Source organism: Moschus berezovskii, chromosome 4 (genome assembly GCF_049115385.1).
Source record: "Moschus berezovskii isolate FMDL1 chromosome 4, NW_MosBer_1.0, whole genome shotgun sequence".
Classification (NCBI taxonomy): Eukaryota; Metazoa; Chordata; class Mammalia; order Artiodactyla; family Moschidae; genus Moschus; species Moschus berezovskii.
In genome coordinates this window covers 107,899,728-107,924,729 of record NC_142463.1, presented here as the reverse complement: position 1 = coordinate 107,924,729, position 25,002 = coordinate 107,899,728, and the positions used below count along the sequence as shown (strand labels likewise).

Below are 25,002 nucleotides of genomic sequence, written 5' to 3'. Positions count from 1 at the left end.
GTCTGGTCTCACTGATTCCCTCTCCGAGCCGTAGACTGTGGACAGAGCAGAGCCTGGCCCTCCTCTCCCTCCTCCTCTCCCCCTTTTGTTGAGGCTCCTGGCTTTTCTCTTCTCTCTGGAAAGCCAGGGCCCAGTCTCTGTTCCCAGCGAGAGCGTGCTCTCTAGTGCCTGGGAGGGTGCTCTCTAGTGCCTGGGAGGGCGAGGGCCGAGGAGAGGGCTGGGCCAGAGGCCAAGCCTGAAGGGAGGCCCTGCCAGCCAATGAGGGGTGAGCTGGCTGCAGCTTGACCTGCGGAACTGGGACAGCAAGGGACCCACAGGTATTTCTGAGTGTGCGTGTATGTGTCTTCTTGAGAACCCCCTCTATTATCGGAGGGATTGGACTCTATCAGGTTGCAAAGTTAACATGGTGGGGAAAGTTCCCTTGATCGCCGCTTGAACTCTTCCTCCAAATAAGAAAACTCTCTACGGGGTTGACCCAGAGGGAGGATAAGGGGAGGAAGGAGGTGGGAGTGGGGTTCAAGAAGGGGGACACATGTACACCCAGGGCAGATTCATGTCAATGTATGGCAAAACCAACCAATATAATATTGTAAAGTAGTTCAGTTCAGTTCAGTTCAGTCACTCAGTCGTGTCCGACTCTCCGAGACCCCATGAATCACAGCACGCCAGGCCTCCCTGTCCATCACCAACTCCCAGAGTTCACTCAAACTCATGTCCACAGAGTTGGTGATGCCATCCAGCCATTTTGTTCTCTGTCGTCCCCTTCTCCTCCCGCCCCCAACCTTTCCCAGCATCAGAGTCTTTTCCAGTGAGTCAACTCGTCGCATGAGGTGGCCAAAGTATTGGAGTTTCAGCTTTAGCATCAGTCCTTCCAATGAACACCCAGGATTGATCTCCTTTAGAATGGACTGGTTGGATCTCCTTGCAGTCCAAGGGACTCTCAAGAGTCTTCTCCAACACCACAGTTCAAAAGCATCAATTCGCCTCCAATAAAAAAAAAAAAGGAAAGAAAACTCTATAAATTGTTCTAAATGGGTTTGGTTCCATCATGCCTGGATCTTTCTTGCCGAGGCTGTGTGTCCTGGGATCAACTCTACCCAATTTCTTTCCTTTCTGACTAGCCTAGAATCCTTATCTATTGTATCTCACTTGTTTCCTGTTCTAATATTTCATCTTCGTTTTAAGTACAGAGAATATATAGCAATGTGAGCCACGGTGGGCGAATTGTGGCTGCAGCCTGTCCTGCTGGCTCAGTGTTTGCAGTTAGAGGTAGAGGTGGAAGACACCAGAAATCCCTGCCTTGGCATGATCAGGGGTTGGGCTCAAGCTTTTCTACTCCAGCTGTGTGATGTGACAAGCTTGGGACAAGATTCGCTACATTATCATTCATGGTTGGGGAAGCACCATGATCAAGTGACCAGAGTCTAGACCTCCTGTTGACCAGAAATGATTGCTGGTTTCTAGGTAGTTTGCAAGATGCCAGCTTCTTTCCTGGGAGGCCAGCCTATGGGGCTTCCATTTTGGGCAAGTGAATCCTTGCCTCTTGTTTGACCAAAGAGGGAACACAACACTTTTCCACGTTAAGTGACTGCTTTCTTTTGTGGAGGGCTCATTTGTCATCAGGACACAGTTTTCTTGAATGAATGTATTCCTGGGTGTTAATGGCCGAGAGGTTGCTTTTCCTGATCCAGAAAGCTCCTGTGTGCTCATCTTAAACTAAACATTTTCCATCTGGGAACTACTGATGATAACTTAAAGTCTCTTGAGGGCAGTCATCTACCCCATTTGATCTCAAACCTCTTTCTACAGTTTCTTAGTAGGATAGCTGGGAGAACAGTTGATGTTTTGGTTGACATCTCTGGGAGTCGGTATTTCATTTGATTGAGTTGAAGTAAGCAGTTCATTTCTGCCTGACACAGCAGAAAATATTTCTGCAATGGAAAGGACATAATAATACTGGAGGTTAACCTCTTGAGCCCTTGTTGTGAATCTCCATCATCAGAAACTCAAGCAGATTGTGGAGAAGTTCCAGGCAGAGGCTCTCAAGTCAGACAGATCTGCCCTTTCTAACTGGGTAACTTTGGGCTAGTGACTTAACATCTCTGAAGTCCAGTTTCCTGATGATACGTACAGGTCTCATAGGCCATTGTGAAGATACTGAATAACTGTGAAGTCCTCCTGGAGAAGGAGATGGAAACCCACACCAGTATTCCTGCCTGGAAAATCCCATGGACGGAGGAGGCTGGAAGGCTGTACAGTCCATGGGGTCATGAGTTGGACATGAATTAGTGACTAAACTACCACCACTAGCTCAGTAAATACTTGGAATATTGGATGTGATCAGTAATTGGTGAATGCTGCTATTATTACCATTCTCACTTGAGAAGAAGTTAGGTGAGCATAACTTTGCGAATGAAGCCCACCCCTGCCTCTACTGTAGTTTGCTTCTTCTGAGCTTCAGTGTTGTCACATGTAAAAATGAGATTTTGATAATCTCACAGCGATAAGAGAACAGACTCCATTTGATTTCAAGACCATGAAATTTTTGCACCTTGGTTATGTCCCTGGGTATGTCTCCTAGCTTACAGTCTAAGAGAACTTGAATATAATTTGTGTCCTACTGTTGTGTGAAAATTGTATAAATTTCAGTTATGTTCAATTGATTCACAGGGCTTTTAAGATCTGCTATAACCTTCTATATCTCTATATATTCATTCTGTTAATTTTTGAGAGTTTGATACTTAAACTCCAACTAAAAGTCTTAATTTATTTACTTAAAAATAATTTAATATATCGTGGAACTATATGTAACCTTGCTCTCTATTTTCCAAGTCTTTTGTAAATCTGTTATCATACTTTCATAATTAAAAATATAAAAATAAAAAAATAGGATTACAAATATCTTATGGGAACTTTATAAGAATTAAATATAAAATAGCAGCACTAAGGTGTAAAAATATCCACACAGAGTTTATTCAAATAGCTACTCAAGAGTTTCAGAAATTGTTATCATCCGTGCTGGAATCTGCAGATGAGGCACCAGGCTCCTAGGAGGGACCATGAATTCTCAGGGTAATAGTAGGCTGGTGGCTAGACAGAGGTGTTAGCTCACCTTTATTGAGCATCTGCTAAGGGTCAGCCTTGTCCTGAGGACCTTGAGAAGGCTCAGGAGGCTCTCAGTTTGGCAAGGAGGCAGATGGGGGCCATGCAGTTGGTAGGTGCTCTGTTTGAAGGGTGAGGATGATTGGTCTAACTATTGGTGCCTCTCCCAGGGCTGTGATCCATACTATCCCTGTTGGTGACCTAGGACCATGAGGATGCTGCTGTGGTTTCTTGTCTTGTCTGCTTTGGATCTCGCCGTCTGGGGTGAGTTTTCTTTTACTAGGTCACAAGTGCTTTTGGCATCAGCCCCAGCCTGGTTTTGCTCCCTATCGGAGTCCAGCTCAGGTGCCCCCTCCCCAGCTGAGACGGGCTCCAGTCCTCAGAAGTCTCTCCAGCCTGCCCGGTACAGCTTGGTGTCAGTGTTATGGTCAGGCATTTGCTCCTGCTGATTTCACAGAAGGACAGAATCTCAGAACCACGATGGAGACCCTTAACAACTTAGTCTTGTAGACAGAGAAACAGGCCCCACTGTGGCAGTGACTTGCTCTTGGTCATCTGAAAATTTGGGAGCAGATGCAGAGTCTAGTGGTTATGAACGTGAGTCTGGGGTCAGACAGCTTAGCTTGGAATCCAAGTCCACAGCTTAAAACCCATATCATTTTAGACAAATAACCTCTCCGAGCCTCAGTTTCTCATTTGTATAGAGGGAGTAGTTAATTTGCTTTGTTTATTTCACAAAGTTGTTTTAAGCCACAAATGTGATAGTGCCCTTGAAAATGCTTTGTTAACTACAGAGCTGGTCTGTGGGTGACATTGTTGTTCCAGTGACGTTGCCCCCATGACCTCTGGTACTGAACAGACAGAGGGGAATGAGGATATTTGTGATGATTTTGTGTGTATGTGTGTGTGTGCTCAGTAGCTTCAGTTGTGCTCTGACTCTTTGCTGCCACATGGACTGTAGCCTGCCAGGCTCCTCTGTCCGTGGGATTCTCCAGGCAAGAATACTGGAGGGGGTTGTCACGCCCTCCCCCAGGGATCTTCCGGACTCAGGGATCGAACCTGAGGCTCCTGCATTGCAGGAGAATTCTTTATTCACTGAGCCATCTGGGAATCCCATTAGTGGTGATTAATCCTCCATTAATCCTATCTTTAAAAAAAATTAAGTTGGTAGGGCAGTCACAACGATCTGTAAATTTCTGTGTTTCAAGAACCTTGCCTGGATCACTAGGTGCTTAACATATGAATACATGTTAACGTGATGACCATCTTGGTATGTGACTTTCTAATCTATTAATACATATACAGGTGAACCGGGAATGAGCTGCCCAGCTGAGGAGACAAGAGAGACTGCATTGAACCTGAAATGAGGGGAGGCTGGGGGAGGCTGGGGAGGGTGGGAGGAGGGAAAGGCCTCACTGGGGCAGGTGTGAGAGGCAGAGGCAGGGTGAGGCCAGATGCATCTGTGGCTTTCCTCTTTCTTGTTTCCTAGAGGAAGTCAGGTGGGTCAGTTGGGAAGTTATCTGGGGAGACCGGGAGGCTGTGGGGTCATAGGAAGAACATGGAGCCCGTGCCTCTGAGCTGGTCCAGGTATTTTCCAAGGACCAGCAGCAAGTGCAGTGTTCCTTTGCAGGGGATTCCCTGGAGTTGTCCTGGAATGAGACCCAAGCCAGGGGGCTGTCACAGGAGCTTCTGGACCTGTTTGTTGGCATCTCACAGCTCATTCACACAGGTCGCAATGGTGAGGCATTTGGGGGAGCTGCCTGGGGCTTTTTAGGGAGACAGAAGTGTTTCTTAGAACCTCACTATGGCTGGGAGGGATGGATGGGGTAGGGTAGAACCACAACTCCTCCCATGGATTGTTCTCAGTCCTTAGGCAAAGGTGGGTTCCAGAAGGGAGAGGAAACCCAGGGAAAAAAGACAAGGATCTCAGTTGCTAGCTCCCAGGGTAGAGATACCACTTCACTCAGGCAGTTCCCGGGAGCTCCCAAGTAAGGATAATGAGGGAGCCCTTGGGGGTCCTGGGGTCCTGGGTGGGGCTCTTACAGCCTTGCTCACAGTGCGTGTTCATCTGAAAGAGGGAATTCCCCAACCCAGTGTTCACGGGGCTTCCTGGGGGCTCTGGCTGGGGAGCTGCTGGTTTGAAGAGAGTGGCAGAACTTTCCTTAGGAGCCTGGTGGTCAACAGTCCATGGGGTTGCAAAGAGTTGGATGGGACTGAGTAACTAACACTTTTACTTTCAAACAAGAGATGGAGAAGGGAAGGGGAGGCTGTGGTGGTGCAGGCCTCCTTCTGGGGTCTCTCCCATCACAGAGGATTCAGGATGGCCTGGACAGCCTATGGAGGGCATGGCAGGGCCTCAGCATGCCAGCCTATTTCCCCTCTCCCTGCTCCCAGGTGTGCCCACCATTGTTTCCCGCAAGGAGTGGGGAGCGAGATCCCTGACCTGCAGGGCCCAGCTGACCCGGCCTGTGGCCTATGTCATCATGGACCAGATCACGGGGATGGAATGCGAGGAGCAGAACGCATGCAGTCAAAAGCTGAGGGGCCTGCAGTCCCGTTCCGTCTACACCAAAGGCTGGTGTGATGTGGCCTACAAGTAAGAGGCTGGTGGGGTCCCTGGAGCCCATGTTTGAGTTCCCCTTTAGAGGGGGTCTCCTGTTCCCCCTTCTCTGCGTTTCTTAATCTCCCATTCATGTTGCTTTTCTAATGAATAAAAAATGCTAATATAAACAGAATACAAAGTCTCCCAGGGCTCATGAGGAGGACCATCGTGAGCCATATATTCGTATGTGGTCTTGGCTGCTAGGAAAAAAGTGAAGGAGGTTGTGTGATAAGTACAGTCTTCCCCTTGAAGCTCAAAGAACATTTCAATTTATGAAGTACTTTTACAAGTATTTACAAGTATTACTCAAGTATTCTCTCCCTGCCACCCTGAGAAACGTGCAGGAGAAATATTACCACCCGTGTCATAGGTGAGGATGCTGTGGTCTGGAGAATTTAGAGAATTTGCTGAAAGTCACTCAGAGAAGGAGTGTGAACTCAGAACTCTTCCCAGGCTGCCTACTAGTCCTGCCTTGTTCCACTTCTGCTCACAGACAGGGCGTTCTCCATCAGGTACCCTGAAGGGCCACCTCATAGTGAGACTGGGATCCCATAGGAGATGTGCCACTGGGGATGCAGGGAGGAGGGTCTGCAAATGTGTGAGGCAAGGAGAGGCTTGGGTTGTGTATTGAGTGCGCTCTCTGAGGATTATCAGTGGAGTGGATGCCCACAACCTCCTCTTTCCCCTTTTTTCTTTATAGAAGGAGAGAGAGAGAGAGAGGGAATGGTGCTCTCCTCCCTGAATTCTAAGGACAAGTATAAATGCTTTCTGAATTATCCACTTTGGAAAGGGTAACCTATGTCCTATCCTTGATTTATTGAGGTTGCAAATAAGTAAGAGCAGCTGGAAGCCCCCACTGTAGTCACCAGAGCCCCAGAGGGCCAGGGTTGGGGGTCTTCCCGTCTGCCCTCTGTGGGTGCCATGTTCACTACAGCTTAGCTGCTGAGCCTCCCACGAGTGCCCCCACAGCTCTGCCGTTGTCACTGCTGGGTTGCCTACTTCAGCCACTGCATCTCGCAGTCAGGTTTCTGGGGTGACAGTGCAACAGTCTCTAGTTTGTACGATGCAGTTGCTGTAGCCATAGGGACTATTCACTTTGGACTGACCAAAGGCTGCAGGGACAGAGTACCTCAGTACCTGACAGTACTGTGGCAAAGCCAGGGACACGGTGGACACAGTGAGGCCCCTGCCTGGTCCTTAGGCCGATGTCACTGCAGGGTAGGAGTTCTGTTCCACTTCATTTGGGGTCTTTGGTGACTTCGGGGAAATGTTCTTTCTGTGCTCAGTTTGCTGTGGAAATTCATGACCTGTTAAAAGCTGAACATGTAAGAGTTGTGAAAATACAGTTTTTAAAACTGTAATTGGAATGTGGAAGACGAGAAAGTTATAAAGAGAAGAGGAGGTAGAAGGAAAAAAAAATACTTTGGCTTCAAAAACTAAACTGGGAAAAGGAACATCTGAACCAAATTTCTGTGATAAAAAAGAGCTTAGGGATTCCTAAGGAGAAGCTGAAGAAAGCATTAACTTAAAGGAATCCCTCGGAGAAGGCAATGGCACCCCACTCTAGTACTCTTGCCTGGAAAATCCCACGGGCGGAAGAGCCTGGTAGGCTGCAATCCATGGGGTGGCTAAGAGTCGGACATGACTGAGCGACTTCACTTTCACTTTTCACTTTCATGCATTGGAGAAGGAAATGGCAACCCACTCCAGTGTTCTTTCCTGGAGAATCCCAGGGCCAGGGGAGCCTGGTGGGCTTCCATTTATGGAGTCGCACAGAGTCGGACTTGACTGAAGTGACTTAGCAGCAGCAAAGGAATCCCTAAATTCTGGTCAACTGTTTTCAATGTACAAGTGCTTGGTCCTATAATTTAAAAACATGATGAATGGATTCTCATGCCCTTGAAAAGTGTTGAACTAAAGTTCTCAGGTTCTTGAGAGTCACACATTGAAATTCTACTTTGAACCAAATGAGTATTTTTAAAGTGAGATTCGGGGAAACACAGATAAACTAAGTCACAAGAAAATTAAAGACATATTCCTGCATCTCTTAGAAGTTTAAAATGCATTATTCCACTCCCTCTCACTGTTATGTCATTGTAACATATGAGACTCTAGAACTTTTTGTATTCTGAGGATGGGTGAGAAGTTTTCTATTACAGAAATTTGCCATTTAATCGTGTTTCCTTGCCTGGCAGCTTCCTGGTTGGGAACGATGGCAGGGTGTACGAAGGTGTTGGCTGGAACATCCAAGGCATGCACACCCAGGGCTACAACAACATCTCCCTGGGCCTCGCATTCTTTGGGCATAACCTAGGTAATGGTCACCCCTCTGACCCTCTACCAAGGAGTTGTCTACACTGGCTTCCGTCACCTACTCTTGTCTTTTCAGCCCACATTATGTTGTTCTCTCTGATGATGGCCCCTCTCTTGAAGTTCTTTCCTCCCTTGGATTCTATGATGGGGCATTTTTGGAGTTCTCTTTCTCCTCTCTGGTCTGTACTCCTGTGAGGCTGCCAAAGCCACCACTGATACTGCTTGAGCCCACAGTTACTGCCATCACTTTGAGAGTCTGAAAAAGTCTACGGCCATACCACCCTGAACGCGCCCGATCTTGTCTGATCTCAGAAGCTAAGCAGGGTCGGGCCTGGTTAGTACTTGGATGGGAGAGTCTGAAAAAAGTGACGGTTTCTCAGTCGTGTCTGACTTTTTGCCTCCAGGCCAGAATACTGGAGTGGGTAGTCTTTCCTTTCTCCTGGGGATCTTCCCAACCCAGGAATTGAGCCAGGGTCTCCTGCATTGCAGGTGGATTCTTTACCAACTGAGCTATCAGGGAAGCCCTGAAGCTGATAATTAGAAACTGGCAGAGGCAGAAAAACATGGCTTCTTTCTTCCTCCGGTGTCACCCATTGGTAGAGCCCAACCAGTGGCCAGCAAGCAAGGAAGTCTGGGAAATGTAGTTCACAGGTTTCTAGTCCTCTGCAAAGCACAGGAGAGCACAGAGTAGGCCATGGCTGATTCACGTCAATGTATGGCAAAAACCACGACAATATTGTAAAGTAATTAGCCTCCAATTAAAACAAATTAAAAAAACGAGCCAATGACAAATAACTGGCACCTGCCAGGATCCTCATCTCCCAAATGGGACTGGTAATAGCATTTATCTCAGAGGTTTTCTGTGAGGATTACGTGAGTTAATGGATGTGAAGAGCACTTGGCCTCATGTCTGATTGTGGAAGCTATTAAATAAATACAGTCACCTTTTCTGCCAAGCTAGGGCATTCCTGACTTGGTCAGGTGGGCCTCCTACATGTAGCTTTCACTGTCTCTGAGTGACTCCACATAGTGATGGGGTGGATAAATAAAGCGTTGGAAGAAGTCACCAACTTGGTTTCTGAGAGCTGTGTGTAAGTACTTCTTCGTCTCTTAGCCTCTCTGTCCTGGCTACTGGACCGGTTTTTTCTCTTCTCATCCGTCAGTCATTTAGGCTAAGGGGTCAACTTATCCTCCCTCTACATTTAGACAAGGTTGGAACTTTTTGCTAACAGTTCTATGCTCCATGTCATCCTCTCTCAGGCAGCAGTCCCAGCCCCACTGCCTTATCAGCTGCAGAGGACCTGATCTTCTACGCCATAAAGAAGGGTCACCTATCACCCAGGTATATTCAGCCACTTCTCTTGAAAGCAGAGAGCTGCCTGGTCCCTCATCAGCCACTGATGCCCAGAAAAGGTAAAGCCTCTCCATCCTGCCTCATCCTCCTCCCAGTTACCACCCAGCAAAAGTAGGGAATGCTTTTTCTTATTGGTATTCATTGGTTTCTCAGACCAAGAACATCTCTTGCTGAGATCTGGAAAATTCTAAGAGGGCACCTTCCTGGCCTCTCCTTTCCACTGGAACCATATAGCCAAGGAACCATTCTTGACATAAATATATATGTACACATGTCTTCACTCAACGAATATTTACTGAATACCAGGTACTCTTCTAGGTACTGAGGGTGTAGCTGTGAAAAAAATAGATGAAACGGCCCATTTAAGTAGAGAAAGATAGAAAATGAAGAATCAATAAGTAAAAGGTATATGATGTTAGATGACATCAGGGTTATGGGGAAGAATAAAGCATGGAAATGAGGTGGGGTAAAATATATATATTTGTGTATATTACATGAATACACATACACACACAGTCTCTGCCTCATACTCTGTCTCTCTCTCACATACACACCTCCTTCTAAAAGCAAAACAAGCCAGCCTTCAACATGACCAGAGCACACTGAGAAAAACCTGGTCTCACAGATTGCACTGCCATGAGTGTGAAGAGTCCAAGAAGCTGGATAATAAAAATCACGCACTATTTTGGAAAGACAAGCAGCAACCTAAAACCAGAACAATTACAAGCGCTTTCAATAGTTTAACACTCTCTGCTAGAGTGGATCTTGCCTAGGACTCAAGAATGTTTTTCATTAAGCTTTTTAACTTGCAAATCTTTAAAATTTGTCTTGCTTTCAGACTGTTGCTGTCTTCATTAATAACACTTTTACGTGTGTAGAATTCTTTAGAGATTTCAAGTTACCATATGCATGCGATCAGTTCAGAAAGTCAGCTGATTTCTGCACATTGGTCTGCTGTATAAGCACACACATCTGCATTTATTTGCAATGCACATTCAAGTATGTAGGTGTCAGTAGTCTTTTCCCTCCGCTCACATGCTGATTTCCATAGTTGTTATCAGAACTTGACTGTTGCCTCTGCCCCTTGGCTCCAGCTGCCTGACCCAGACGATGCCTATCTAGACTTTCCCAGAATCCCACAGAATCCCGCATGTTAGGATGTGTTAGTGGGTGCCAGAGGTTGGGGATTCTGAGTAACCAGCCTGCAGTTGTGAGATTGTCCACATGGGGGCACAGGCGAATTCGCATCTCATTTTTTTTTGCCCCTCACCACAGCTTGCCCCAACATCATCACAAGGTCAGCTTGGGAAGCCAGACAGACACACTGCCCTAAAATGAGCCTCCCAGCCAGATATGTTGTCATCATCCACACCGCTGGAGCAACCTGCAACGTATCCATGGATTGCCGGATCCGCGTCCGAGATATACAATCTTATCACATGGACACACAGAACTTCTGTGACATCGGATATCAGTAAGTGGGTCTGGTGCAAACTCGGCCTTCCTTTTCCTCAGGGCTATAGGAAGGAAGGCTTGGGGAGGAAGCCAGTGTTTACCAAGCTCTTCCTTTGTGCCAGGTGCTTTACATAAGACATCATCTTTTTATTTGTGCAGGATTCTGGACTGAGCATTCTTCAGAGCCTAGCTAAGGTTTAGTTATCTCCCCTGGGCATGTTCTCCATGAGTGGTTGGGAAGACTCTGAAAGGAAGATGTTAAAACAATAGTGATAAACCAAGAGTGCGAGACCCTTATAGGAGGCTGTCTACAGACCATGCCTTTTAAGTGTAATCCCTTCCAACCAGCCAGAAACCCAGCCCCTGTTCACCCCCTACTGCCCTTGAGCCCAATCCCAACCTTGCTCTCTCTGATGGTAGAATCCTGCAATACCTCTGGTATTGCTTACTCCATTTATAGACACAGGAAACTTCAACTTCTCTGGACTTCTTTTGCCTCCTCTCTGCAGTAGGGCAACAATACCTTATCTATTTGACAATACCAAGTGAAATTAAAAAAAAAAAAAGTTCTCTTTTGGTTCCTTTAATGCCAGGTCTATAATTAAGAAACACAGTAAGCTAGTAGAACAGTAGGAAGCTTCTTAGACATTCCCTTGGAATTTTCATAGAAGAAATTTAGGGTTAGAGTATGATAACTTTTAATTATTGGCACTAATTTTAATTTTATTGGCATCTAGTTGATTTACAATGTTGTGTTAGTTTCAGGTATACAGCAAAGTGATTCAGTGATCACCTATAAAAGAATAGATTAAAAAATTTTCTATTTGTTTATTTACTGGCTGTCTGGGTGTTCATTGCTGGGTAGGTTTCCTCTAGCTGTGGGGAGCAGGGGGTGACTATTCTCTAGTTGCGATGCGGGCTTCTTTTGGTGGTGGCTCCTCTTGTTGCAGAGCACGGGCTCTAGAGCACAGGCTCAATGGTTATGGGCCATGGGCTTAGTTGCTCCACAGCGTGTGAGAGCTTCCCAAATCAGGGTCAAACCTGTGTCTCCTGCATTGGCAGGTGGATTCTTTACCACTGAGCTACAGGGAAGCTGTGACTTAATCATAATAAATTTTATGAAGCCTCAGGTGGATTTCGGAGAAGGCAATAGCAAGCCACTCCAGTACTCTTGCCTGGAAAATCCCACGGATGGAGGAGCCTGGTAGGCTGCAGTCCGTGGGGTTGCTAAGGGTCGGACACGACTAAGCGACTTCACTTTCACTTTTCACTTTCACACATTGGAGAAGGAAATGGCAACCCACTCCAGTGTTCTTGCCTGGAGAATCCCAGGGACTGGGGAGCCTGGTGGGCTTCCGTCTATGGGGTCACACAGAGTCGGACACGACTGAAGTGACTTAGCAGCAGCAGCAGCAGCAGCAGCAGGTGGATTTGCTTTGGTATATGTCCTGGTGGCTCAGACGGTAAAGAACCCACCTGCAACGAAGGAGACTTGGCTTCGATCCCTGGGTTGGGAAGATCCCCTGGAGGAGGGCATGGTAACCCACTCTAATATTCTTGCCTGAAAATCCCCATGGACAGAGGAGCCTGGCAGGCTCTAGTCCTTGGGGTCGAAAAGAGTTGGGCAGGACTAAGTGACTAAGCACATGTCTCATTCTGGGCCAGCTGCCTTTCTTCTCTGAACTCCCATTTTAAAAACAGCCTTTGTAAATAGGAGAAAACTGTGGCTGCATTTTACAGGACTTTCCACAGCCTTGCTATGGTTATTAAGCTTAGTTAATAAAGAATTAAGTGTGGAAATTCCAAATGGAAAATGCCAAGAGCTGAGGGAATGTTAGTGTCCTTTCACGTTCATTCTTTGGGGACTGGCTTGATTCCTGTCCCTTGACTTTGGAAGCCTGTTATGGTGCTCAACTCCCGCTGCAGCCTCAGGATACAGCATCTGTCACTGGCATCAACTGTGCTCAGTATGGACAAAGGGCCCTCTCATCCATCATTTCTTACTTTTTCACCAGTATTTATTGGGGTATCCCTAGTGGCTCAGCAATAAAGAATCCGCCTGCAATGCAGGAGATGCAGGTACAATCCCTGGAGAAGGAAATGGCAGCCCACTCCAGTATTCCTGCCTGACAAAACCCATGGATGGAGGAGACTGGTGGGTTACAGTCCATGGGTTCACAAAGAGTCAGACACAACCGAAGCAACTGAGCATGCTTGAATGCTATTTGCTTGGTGCTCAGCAAGATGAATTGGCCCCTTCCCTTGTGGAGGAGAGAGGGTAGTAAACAAGTCATGATGATTGTGAGTGTTGGCACTGGGATGGATGAGTAATAGAATGTGCCCAGGGTGGACCTCTAACAAGACTTTGGAGGACTGAACGGCATCACAGCAGGGCTTCAGCAGGGAGAGGCATCTGCACTGGGACACGGATACGGAGTGGGGGTCAGTCAGGCAAAGAAGGGTATGGAGTGTTCCAGGCAAGAGGGAGCAGCACATACAAGGGCCTGGAGTCCAGACAGAGCGCAAATGAAAGAAGCTTGCATGCTAAGTTGTCCAGTCATGTCCGACTCTTTGCAACTCTTTGGACTGTAGCCTACCAGGCTCCTCTGTTCGTGGGATTCTCCAGGCAAGAATCCTGGAGTGGGTTGCCATGGCCTCCTCTAGGGGATCTTCCTGATCCAGGGATCAAACCCGCGTCTCTTATATCTCTTGCATTTACAGGCGTGTTCTTTACCATTAGCACCACCTGGGACGCCCACAAAGAAACTTAACTCCTACCTAAAACAGACTATAGAGAGGCGACTGGTGAGATGGAAGGCTGGAGAGGCTGACAGGAGCCACAGCACAGGGACCTGGGCATTGGTCCTGACAGGCTGACTCTATTTGAAAGACAACTGGAAATCCATGCCCTGTGATGGGATCTGTATTTAGCAAAACCACTCTGAGGGCTGTTTTAAGCATGGATTGGAAGGAGGTAAAACTCTGGGCAGACAGCTTTTGCAGTAATTCAGACAGCAGGTGATGGTGACCTGGAACTGCAGCACAGCAGCTGTTGGCGTAGAGGTAAATGGAGAAATTTAAAACAGGAGAAATGGTTGACAAGCTGTGAATGTTGATTGGATGGGGCTGGGAATCACTGCAGATGCTGATTGCAGCCAGGAAATTAAAAGACGCTTACTCCTTGGAAGGAAAGTCATGACCAACCTAGATAGCATATTAAAAAGCAGAGACATTGCCAACCAAGGTCCGTCTAGACTATGGTTTTTCCTGTGGTCATGTATGGATGTGAGAGTTAGACTGTGAAGAAAGCTGATCGCCGAAGAATTGATGCTTTTGAACTGTGGTGCTAGAGAAGACTCTTGAGAGTCCCTTGGACTGCAAGGAGATCCAACCAGTCCATTCTAAAGGAGATCAATCCTGGGTGTTCATTGGAAGGACTGATGCCAAAGCTGAAACTCCAATACTTTGGGCACCTCATGTGACGAGTTGACTCACTGGAAAAGACTCTGATTCTGGGAGGGATTGGGGGCGGGAGGAGACGGGGACGACAGAGAATGAGATGGCTGGATGGCATCACCGACTCGATGGACATGAGTTTGAGTGAACTCCGGGAGTTGGTGATGGACAGGGAGGCCTGGTGTGCTGTGATTCATGGGGTCCCGGAGAGTCGGACACGACTGAGCGACTGAACTGAACTGAACTGAAGGAAATTGTGGAAGAAGATGGGTTTGTTTGGACATGTTGGCTTTTAGAGCTTGTAATTGAGCTATGGCTTCCCAGCTGGCTCAGTGGTAAAGAATCTGCTAGCCAAGCAGGAGACATAGGAGACGCGGGTTCAGTCCCTGAGTTGGGAAGATCCCCTGGAGAAGGAAATGGAAACCTACTCCAGTATTCTTGGCTAGGGAATCACATGGACCGAGGAGCCTGGGGGGCTACAGTCCATGAGCGGTTATGAGTCAAAAGCAGGCAAAAGTGCTGGACATGACTTAAGCTACTAAAAAACAATTGGAGTTATAAGACCGGATGGTTGTCCAGGGAGAATATGTTGAGTGAGAAGAGAGAAGGGTTGAGACCAGAGTCCCAGGGCAGGAGAACCAGGGATGAAAACACGTCAAGAAATTCATGGCCAACAGGGTCAGAATACAAATCAGCTTTCATTACTAGTGTCACCGTGTGGCAGTGGGCTGATGCTGCTGGCGTCATTGCTTGTCACTGTCTGTCTTCATCTCTTAGGTTCAGGGACTGTTTTCTTCACATTGGCACACACAGTAAGAGTAATGGTAATGGTAATAGTAAGTGGATGAATTAGTGATTCAGGGAGTGAATGAAGCCAGTTCTCCCCAGAGTAATTTTCTCCTTTTCCCTTTGCCTGACCTTAGCTTCCTGGTGGGCCAGGATGGTGGTGTGTATGAAGGAGTTGGCTGGCATACCCAAGGCTCTCACACATATGGATACAACGATATTGGCCTAGGAATTGCCTTCATAGGCAACTTTGTAGGTAAGGGGTAAACATGGGGCAGAGGGACTCTGAATGATGAAGTATTATGTGACATATCTGGGAAGCAATGGGGATAAGATGCGTTGTGGTGCCCGACAGTGTCAGTGGGACTCTCAGTGCAAGAGGCAGGTCCCCAGGAGTCCCTCTCAGGCAGAACATTTCCTTCAAATTCACCTGTACCAATACCCAGTTCTATCTGTCTTTAGAGCCATGCCCAATGCAAGCATGGAGCAAGAGAGAAAAAAAATCTTTTGCAAACTTTGGTGTTTTCATAGCACTGTTGGCAAATGTAGCTTCTTCCCTGGTAACCATGGCAACAGCACTGGGGAGCACCACTCTCTTATGCATAAGCGATGAATGGTCTGGTGCTGCCACGTCTGCCCCGTGGTGACTGTTGAGAAGTGGTGTGTTGAGCTGCGGTTACTTTTCAGAGAGGTTTTGAACTTTCTAGAAGGCAGAATCAGGGAGTGCAATGACCATGTTTTCCCAATGTGCCTGGCTGCAGAAACTTACAGGAATTTGTTGGCTATGGTGGTGATGGGGATAGAGGGAGACGGGGCTAGGTGCTTGTCCCTGCCCAAAGCAAGTAACCTTGAGACCCTAGTGATTGCTGGACTAACTGTGTTTTGCAGAAAAACCACCCAATGCCGCAGCGCTGGAGGCAGCTCAGAACCTGATCCAGTGTTCCGTGGTCAAGGGGCATCTGGTCCCCAACTACCTGTTGGTGGGGCACAGTGATGTGACCAATATTCTGTCTCCTGGACGGGCTTTGTACAACATCATTAAGACTTGGCCTCATTTCAGACAATGAGGGAACCCCAGTTCCTTCCAATACCACCCCCTCCCCAACCCTGGCTTCTGAGCCTCCCCTTCTTCACCTTCCATCCTGACTCAACACCTGCGTCCCCTCCCTGCCAGCCCCATCCTCTTTCTTCTGCTTCAGGTTAGTATGATCATTTCCTAACTAGTATGATCAGTTCCATATGATCAAACCCCATAGCGGGGCATTCTGGCCCTCTGAGTCTGCACCCAGCCTCCTTCCCTCCTCACCGTCCCCTCCCCAGCACCCACCTGGGAAACAAACTCACTCAGAATGACAATGCAGATAGTGGAGTACAGTTTATTGCACCGGGGGCCCGAGCCAAGGACTCTGACCGACTTTTGTGAAAACCTTACATACCTTATGTGTACTACTCAAGCCCACATCCCCAAATTCCTTAAACTAGCCTGGAAAGTGTTAAAAGGAGATGCAATCAGGTTGCAGCCATGATTCGCAATCAGAAGGGTCAGCTGGCTATGCATTATAGCCTACACCAATGGGTGCCATAAAGATTAAGGTGATTGACTACATAGGGGATTATCACATTCTTTTTGGTGACGGGAAATCTTGGTGTGGAATCTGGTGTTTATCAGTCTGGGAGGCCAGTTCGGCCATAGGTGTGTTATCCCCATGGCTACCAGGCACATAGTCCAAAGCTCACTGAAAATGCAAGATGGAGTTTCCTTCTGTTTCAAGATGGAGTCAGCTTGGCCTGTTCCTTTCCTCGCTCACCGTCTGCCTGGCAGCTCCCAGCCTCACACGTGACCCAGGTCAACATCCCAGCCCCTCCTCTCTGTTCACACACTACCTTGTCCATATTTGGATGCAGCCCTCATTTCAGGGCAGTGATTGTAGACATTCTCTCCACTGGGTTGTGAGTTTGTCCAGTTTCATTCATGTCTGTGTCCTCAGTTCTTCAGCAATGTCTAGAATACAGAAAAGTGAAAGTCACTCAGCTGTATCCTGCTCTTTGTGACCCCATGAACTATACAGTTCATGGAATTCTCCAGGCCAGAATATTGGAGTGAGTAGCCTTTCCCTTCTCCAGGGGATCTTCCCAACCCAGGGATCGAACCCAGGTCTCTTGCATTGCAGGTGGATTCTTTACTGGCTGAGGCACAAGGGAAGCCCAAGGACACTGGAGGGGGGAGCCTATCCTTCCTGCAGCAGATCTTCCCAACCCAGGGATCGAACCCAGGTCTCCTGCACTGCAGGTGGATTCTTTACCAACTGAGCTATAAATGAATAAATAAATTAGTGGACCAAGTGGATTCATTTATTCATTCAGAATAAATGAATGAGTGGGCCAAGTCCTTGCTTCCCATTCCAATTTGCTTATCATCCCCCTTTTGGGGAAGACTTGCTGGATGATACCTTGTCCCACCAGCATTCTCCCTGTTCTGTTGCCTCCCAGTCTGAGACTCAGAGCTGCTCTGGCTGCTCAACTGCAATGGTTATTGTGTCTCCAGAGTCCCATGTCCCCATCCTCCCAGAGCTCCCTGAGGGCAGAGGCTGTGTCCCCACAGCGCTGCTCTCTGTCCTTTCCTGGTTGGGTCCGCTAGGCATCAAGCTGAGCAGGGACTCAGAGCTCGGGGGCTCTGCAGCCTCCCCTCCCTGGGCTCCTCCTGCCCAAAGTGAAGCCTCAGCCTTTCAGATGGGGGAAACAACCTACTGCTGTTTACTCGAAGCACTGGAACTGGAAACTACCTGCTAGTGGTAGTTTTTCCTGATCTGGAAAGGAGGAAGAAGGGGAGAAACATGGACTCCCTACCCCCTCCTTTGGTATTCACAGGAGTCTTTTTGCTTTTAGAGTGTTTCACATCTCTTGGAACAAAGCAGGTTCAACCTCATATTTTCACAGCTGTTTGTGCTTTTCAAAGACTGTCCCCCAGTCTCACTGGATTCACTTTATACTCAGGCCACCTGGGCACATAAGCAGGGGAAGGAATTGTTTATCTAGAGAGTCGAGTAGGCCTGGGGGCCTCAATGCCCCTTTCTGATTTACAGAGCCAGGGGGAGAGCCCCTTGGGATGGGAGTCACTGGACCAGAAGTTCTGGTCAACCCAGTCCTTTCTTAGGGGTGAAACCTCCCCTACTTGGCACAGTGTGTCTTCCCTTCTCTTACAACGTCCAGGGTGAGTTTCAGAGCCCTTCCTACAGGGAGTGGCCAAAAAGGTGGATGTGTGATGAGAAATGATCCCAGAGCTGCCCTCCAGCTTTCTCTGCCTTTCTTCAGTTCAGTTCAGTTCAGTCGCTCAGTCGTGACTGACTCTTCGTAACCCCATGAATCACAGCATGCCAGGCCTCCCTGTCCATCACCAACTCCCAGAGTTCACTCAGACTCATGTCGGTGATGCCATCCAGCCATCTCATTCTCTGTTGTCCCCTTCTCCTCCCGCCCCCAATCCTTCCCTTTCTTACTACCCTCCAAAGTGGAGGGTTCTCTGGCCTTTGATTCAAAGCACATTCCTGGCCTCAGGGTCTCACTAGGCTCCCCAGCCCCTGCCCCAGGCAGGATTTCCCAGGGGTGGTGGTGGTGGTGGGTTGTAGACGCCCAACAGTGCTCGTCAGTTCAGTTCAGTTCAGTTCAGTTCAGTCGCTCAGTCGTGTCCAACTCTTTGCGACCCCATGAACCACAGCACGCCAGGCCTCCCTGTCCATCACCAACTCCTGGAGTTCACTCAAACTCATGTCCATCGAGTCAGTGATGCCATACAGCCATCTCATTCTCTGTCGTCCCCTTTTCCTCCCGCACCCAATCCTTCCCAGCATCAGAGTCTTTTCCAGTGAGTCAACTCGTCGCATAATGTGGCCAAAGTATTGGAGTTTCAGCTTTAGCATCAGTCCTTCCAATGAACACCCAGGATTGATCTCCTTTAGAATGGACTGGTTGGATCTCCTTGCAGTCCAAGGGACTCTCAAGAATCTTCTCCAGCACCACAGTTCAAAAGCATCAATTCTTCGGCAATCAGCTTTCTTCACAATCCAACTCTCACATCCATACATGACCACGGGAAAAACCATAGTCTTGACTAGACGGACCTTTGTTGGCAAAGTAATGTCTCTGCTTTTTAATATGCCATCTAGGCTGGTCATAACTTTCCTTCCAAGGAGTAAGCGTCTTTTAATTTCCTGGCTGCAACCAGCATCTACAGTGATTTTGGAGCCCCCCAAAATAAAGTCTGACACTGTTTACACTGTTTTTCCATCTATTTCCCATGAAGTGATGGGACCAGGTGCCATGATCTTTGTTTTCTGAATGTTGAGCTTCAAGCCAACCTTTTCACTCTCCTCTTTCACTTTCATCAAGAGGCCTTTGAGTTCCTCTTCACTTTCTGCCATAAGGGTGGTGTCATCTGCATATCTGAGGTTATTGATATTTCTCCTGGCAATCTTGATTCCAGCTTGAGCTTCTACCAGCCCAGCGTTCCTCATGATGTACTCTGCATATAAGTTAAATAAGCAGGGTGACAAGCCTCCTCAAATCAGCATTATTGCAGGGTCTGAATTATTGTCTTTTCAAGATTAGTTACTTTTATTAGTCTTAAATACACATAATCTAGGTGAAACCAGAGTACTCGGTAGGAAAATCCTTTTTCAAGGTCAATCCTGAGGCAGCCAATTCCATTCGGTTGTCTCTTCAGAGTCCTTTGTGTGCAGAAATTCTTTCCAGCTCCCCTTTAATTATTTAAAGTGGGATTCGGAGAATTCCCCGGTGATCCGATGGTTGGCTCTCACTGCTGGGGCCCAGGTTTGATCCCTGGTGAGGGAACTAAGATCCTGCAAGCCGTGAGGGGTGGCCAAAAAAAAAAAAGGTGGAGCTCATACTAACATCCCTCCTCAGAGGTTAGCTGTGAGGATTAAGTGAATTTAGAGTCCTGTGACTCGTGGTTGCATATAATGTGACCCTGCCAAAGTTGAGTGGTGGTATTGTTAGGGGAAGCACACTGATTGAAACCGCCCACTCTGTCCAGGCACCATAGTAACCATTTGCATGAGTTGTTTTATGACAGGAGATCCTGATAAGGAATATGGAACTAATAAGCCACCACCAACCGGAAGAGTTCGGGAAAGGTGGAAAGGAGACACAGGGTGTCCGTCCACTTCCCAGAATCCCCCTCGCTAGCATCCATCTTGGCTGAGCCATGTGTGTGCCTCCAGGAAAGACTGAATTAAAATGATTGGCCAAAGACCACCCGGAAACTAATCCCATCATCATAAAACCCGAGACCGCGAGCCTTGCGGCAGGGCAGTTCTCCTGGGTTCCCTTACCCTACTGCTCTCCGCCCGGGTGCCCTTCCCAATAAAATCTCTTGCTTTGTCAGCACGTGTCTCCTCAGACAATTCTTTTCTGAGTGTTAGACAAGAGCCCAGTTTCGGGCCCTGGAAGTGGTCCCCTTTCCTACAACAGTATCGTGGTTCTTGCTGCTGCTGTCATGGTGGTTGCAATCTGTTACTGCTGTTTGGCTCTGGCAGGAAGGATACACCCTTGTGGGCATCAGTCTCAGCCTCCTGGGGAGTTGGCGAAGGCTGGTGAGAGCAGGGAGGAACCCCACAGGTCGGGCACAGGTGAAGGAGCCTTTGGAACGGGAGGGACACAGTGGCTTCACGACCCTGGACTTTCAGGGCTGGAGAGCCTCTAAGCCCATCTTGTTAGCTGTTTTCCACAACTGTAAGCTTGGAAAGAAAAAATATGTCACAAAACTTTTATTTGATTCTGGAATTCTAATTCGATTTAAGCCTATTTTCCAGAAAACTGAAACCAAAGAGGGCAGATGACTTGTTTAAGTTCACTCAGTGAGTTAAATAGGAACCCTGATTCTTATTTTGTTTTTTTAATCTGAAGAACTTTGTTGATCTTTCTTTAAGGGATGAGATTATTTGTTTGGCTGTGCCAGGTCTTAGTTGCATCATGCAGAATCTTTAGTTACAGAATGCAGGATCTAGCTGCCGGAACAGGGGTTGAATCTGGACCCCTGGCACTGGGATCACGGAGTCTTAATCCCTGTACCACCAGGGAAGTCCTAGGAATCCTCAGATTCTGAGCACAGCCCCATCCTTGCCCCTCTCTGGTTGAAATCACATAGGACCCCTCCTTTCCGACAGAATAAAGTAAAGCATCTTAGCATGCACAGCATTTAGGGCTTTCCACAATCACTCCAACTTACCCTTTTGCACAGAATGAGACTTAGGTGGCAATTTGCAGATTCTCCTCCCGCAATTGCCCACCTTGGGGCCTTTGCCCACCTGTCCCTGCCCTCCTGTGACGCCCCCAGTTCCACCAGTTTTCCAGCCCAGAGATGGCGTCTCCCGCCACTGGGTGCCCGGGGCCTTTGTTTGATCCTCTCGGTGGCTCATCGCAGTTCCCCTCTCTTCTCCCTTCTGACCTGGATTTCTGGGCTGTGCCTGCTCCTCCCTGGCCCAGAGCTGGTGCACTGGGGTGGGGGTGTGGCACCTGCCTGTCTGCAGGCTGGTAGGGGAGGAGCCCCATCTGTACAGGGCAGGGCAAGCAGAGGCAGCGTTCCCAGCCCAGAAGGGCGGCAGCCCTTCCCTGGGCTGGTCTTGGGATGTTTGTCACAGAGTGGAAAATCCCCGTGTCTGCCTGCTGCCAGGAACCCGCCCACTCTTGTAGCACATCAGAGGCCACGGGTTAATCCCATCTTAATTCTCAGCCCTCCGTGGCTCCCGCACTTTGGTGGCCTCTCCATTCGTGTGAGATTGGGGGGAAGAGATTCTCCAGCACCAGTGCTACCCCAGTCCTTGGAGGCTTCTGTAACCTTCTCCCTGTGGGGGCCTTGAGGCTGCTCCCCACAAGCTGGCCCTGCAGGAAAGGCTCCCTCCCCGAGGTCTTTGCCCAGCCCCTCCTGTGCTCCCTGGCTCTTCCTGCCTCGTTGGCGTCTTTCTTCCCACTCTTGTCTCTCTAGTGTCCCTCTGTCTCCCTCCTGCCTCCCCTCCCTCTCTTTCTCCTGCTTTCTCTCATGCTGCCTCCCTCTTCATCCCTCAGTACCTTTCCTTTTCTCTCTGATAGCCCTTCTACTGCTGTATCTCTCTGCCTTCGCCCTTTCTCTTCTGCTCTCATTAACATCTAGGCTGTGGCAGGCAGCGTGGGGGAGATGGTGGGCTGTGTGCTGTAGTATTGCAGACTCTGCCCTCCCCCAAGCTCTGCTGTGTCCCAGGGCTGCACCCTGCTGGGGAAGGGGAAGTCAGGATGGAAGGCTGGGGTGGGGTGGCTCTGGGGAAGGCACACATTTTTTGGAAGCTTAGAGCCACAAAGAATGGACAGGTGAGTTTCTGGCCCAGCAGGTTCTGCCAGAGAAGTTGATTTAGGACAGGGCTTTAATTAGAGAAGTCAGCTCTGGGTGAGGAAGGTGTGATTAGCTGGGAGGAGTGGTGGGCGGGGGTGGGAGACCCTGAGAGGGGTGGCAGGGACTTTTGAGGGACTTTCTGCAGTGGGCTGGATTAAGAAGTGTGTCAACATGGTGGGAAGCTGGGGGTTCTCTCTCAGGGTGGTCAAGAGCTTTTGCACCCAAGGTTGATGAAGCTGCCTGCAGAGAGGTGTGAAATGAAAATATCTCTTCACATATTAATAAACAAGAAATGGCACAGCCATTAGCAATTTCTGGCCTTCAAATGTGAATGAGAGCTCCCCAAACTGTGATCCAGTGGACGCTGCCACCCTACCCACTCCCATCCCCTCCACGGTGATTGCAAGAAGCAAGGTAAATAGGGAAACAGGCTTTGGCCCTAGATAGCTGAGGTGCATATGAAAGGAATGGATTCTGTGAGCCCAGAGGCCTGCAGTTTTCCAAATAGAATGCTAAATTCCTTAACTTGATTCCTGATACTTGATGTTCAGACTGCCTGCTCCCTCTGTTGCAAACTTGTATTTAGCCTGACTTCTCCCCGCCTCCTTGGAGCAGTTTTCTCAGAGCTACTGAGATGCTGTCTCCATGGGGTGGAGTCCTAAACATCCCACCAAATAAAATACAACTCTCTACTCTCAGGTTGTGACTGTATTTTTTAGTCAACAGAGGGGGGCTGGGGCATCTCTTGTGCACCCTCAGCATCTGCTCACGTGTCCCTTCTTCTCAGAGTCCATCTCTCGAGGCCCCCAAATTAGTAATCTACTCTCTTCTTCTTCGGCACTCTGTCGTTATTTATTTTGTGTGTTTCTAATGGCAACCCACTCCAGTATTCTTGCCTGGAAAATCCCATGGATGGGGGAGCCTGGTGGGCTACAGTCCATGGGGTCGCAAAGAGTCGGACACGACTGAGCGGCATCAGTCAAGTCATATCTTATTATCTGTCTTTCTTCCCCACTAGATTACAGGGGCCGTGATAGCGGAGATCATGCTTACTGCATGCGCGTCTGTCTGCTCCTGGTGCGTAGCAGTTGTGTTGCCACGTCCATGCTCTCTGCTCGCCGCACGATAGGCCAATGAATCCGAGACGAGGTGTTGAGGCAAGGAAGAGACTTTCATTGGGGCCAGCAGACTGAGAAGATGGCAGGCCCGCACCTCAAAATAACCTTCTTATTGGAATCTGGACGCCAGCTTCTTTTATAGGTCAGAGAGATAGGAACAAGGAGGAACTCAAGTCAAAAGGCAGACTAGAGAGGGAGATGCAGTGGGGAAGTAAAGTGAAAGGGTCTTCAGTCTTGCAAAACATCTCCAAGGGCATGCCCAGCCCTCAGAAGGGCTGTGTTAGACTCTTCTATTCACAGGTGGGCGGGGACAAGCTATCTGTCCATAAGATGAAAAAAGGCACTTTAGTTTACAGACAAGCAGAGGGGCAGGGTCCTCCAGGCAAGCCACTGAGTATGATTATAATAATACAAGCAAGCCAAAGAAACAGTTTCCAACATGCAGTCAGAATTGGCCTTCTCCCTGCAACAGGTGCTCAGGAAACATCCAGACAAGTGGAATCCCAAGGTCTGGGGGGGACAGGAGGTGTGGTTGTCTATTGACTTGTCTGGCAGCAGGTGGCCAGTGTAGCTGGTTTGTCTGTTCTGGCCCCACTGAGCTCTCAGTGGTTCATCACATTGGGGTGGGGATGCAGAGTGTGAAGACCAGGAGGCAACTTGCTGGGATCAAACCAGATTACAGTAGACCCTGGAAACAAATACCCATACATGGCTGCTAGAGAGGGCTGGGTTCCCAGTAACATTCAGTGGTCCTTTCTCTGGACTCTGCTAGGTACCTGATACACGTGATTTCATTTAATCCCCGAGACAGGTCACTAGGATAGGAGCTGTCATTCCTGTTTGACAGCTGAAGGAACTGAGGCTCAGCTTGGAGAGGTCGTCACTTTCTTAAGATTACACGGCTAATGCGTGGTGATGCTGAGCTGAGTTTCTGTTCCTTTGTCTGCACAAATCAGGCTATCCTCCGGGTGCTCACACTATTTTTACAGCTAGTGACTAGAAGTGGACAGAACACCCAAGGGTCCCTTGACTCAGGGTTCACTGGAGCAGTTCCTTCCCTTGATCTAACAATACCCTTCAATTAATAGGGTGACACATGTAAAACTATGTAAATGATGTCGTTCTGAATCCATGTTGTAGCAGCATCAATAATAACATTGCAGTCCGAGGCTGCATTACCTTTCGGTCACACTGTCAGCCCCACTGGCCCACTGGGCTGTTCCATCACAACTGCTGTTAACCCACCTCTCACCCCATTATGCCCTCAGCAGGCCCATTTTTTCAACCTAAATGCAGAACTCTAGCGCGCTTTGATATAGTGTCCTCTTAAAAGTGTTTCTTCATAGTAAAATTCTGTTGAAATCTTTTTGAATTTTAACTTTATCATCCACTGTGAGTTATCACTTACTTCTTCCTCATCAGCATTTTCATTCAA

At 48.3% G+C, this 25,002-nt stretch overlaps 1 protein-coding gene across 1 annotated transcript; it reads left to right on the top strand.

Annotated features, from left to right (window-relative positions):
• Positions 1–178: 178 nt before the first annotated feature.
• On the top strand, positions 179–20,721 carry PGLYRP3 (peptidoglycan recognition protein 3). Its single transcript, XM_055403258.2, has 9 exons — positions 179–317; positions 3,273–3,366; positions 4,733–4,840; positions 5,497–5,698; positions 7,900–8,018; positions 9,278–9,430; positions 10,647–10,845; positions 15,206–15,324; positions 15,957–20,721. The coding sequence occupies exons 2-9, from the start codon at positions 3,312–3,314 to the stop codon at positions 16,133–16,135; spliced, it is 1,134 nt and encodes a 377-aa protein (XP_055259233.1). The 5' UTR covers positions 179–317; positions 3,273–3,311; the 3' UTR covers positions 16,136–20,721.
• Positions 20,722–25,002: the final 4,281 nt, after the last annotated feature.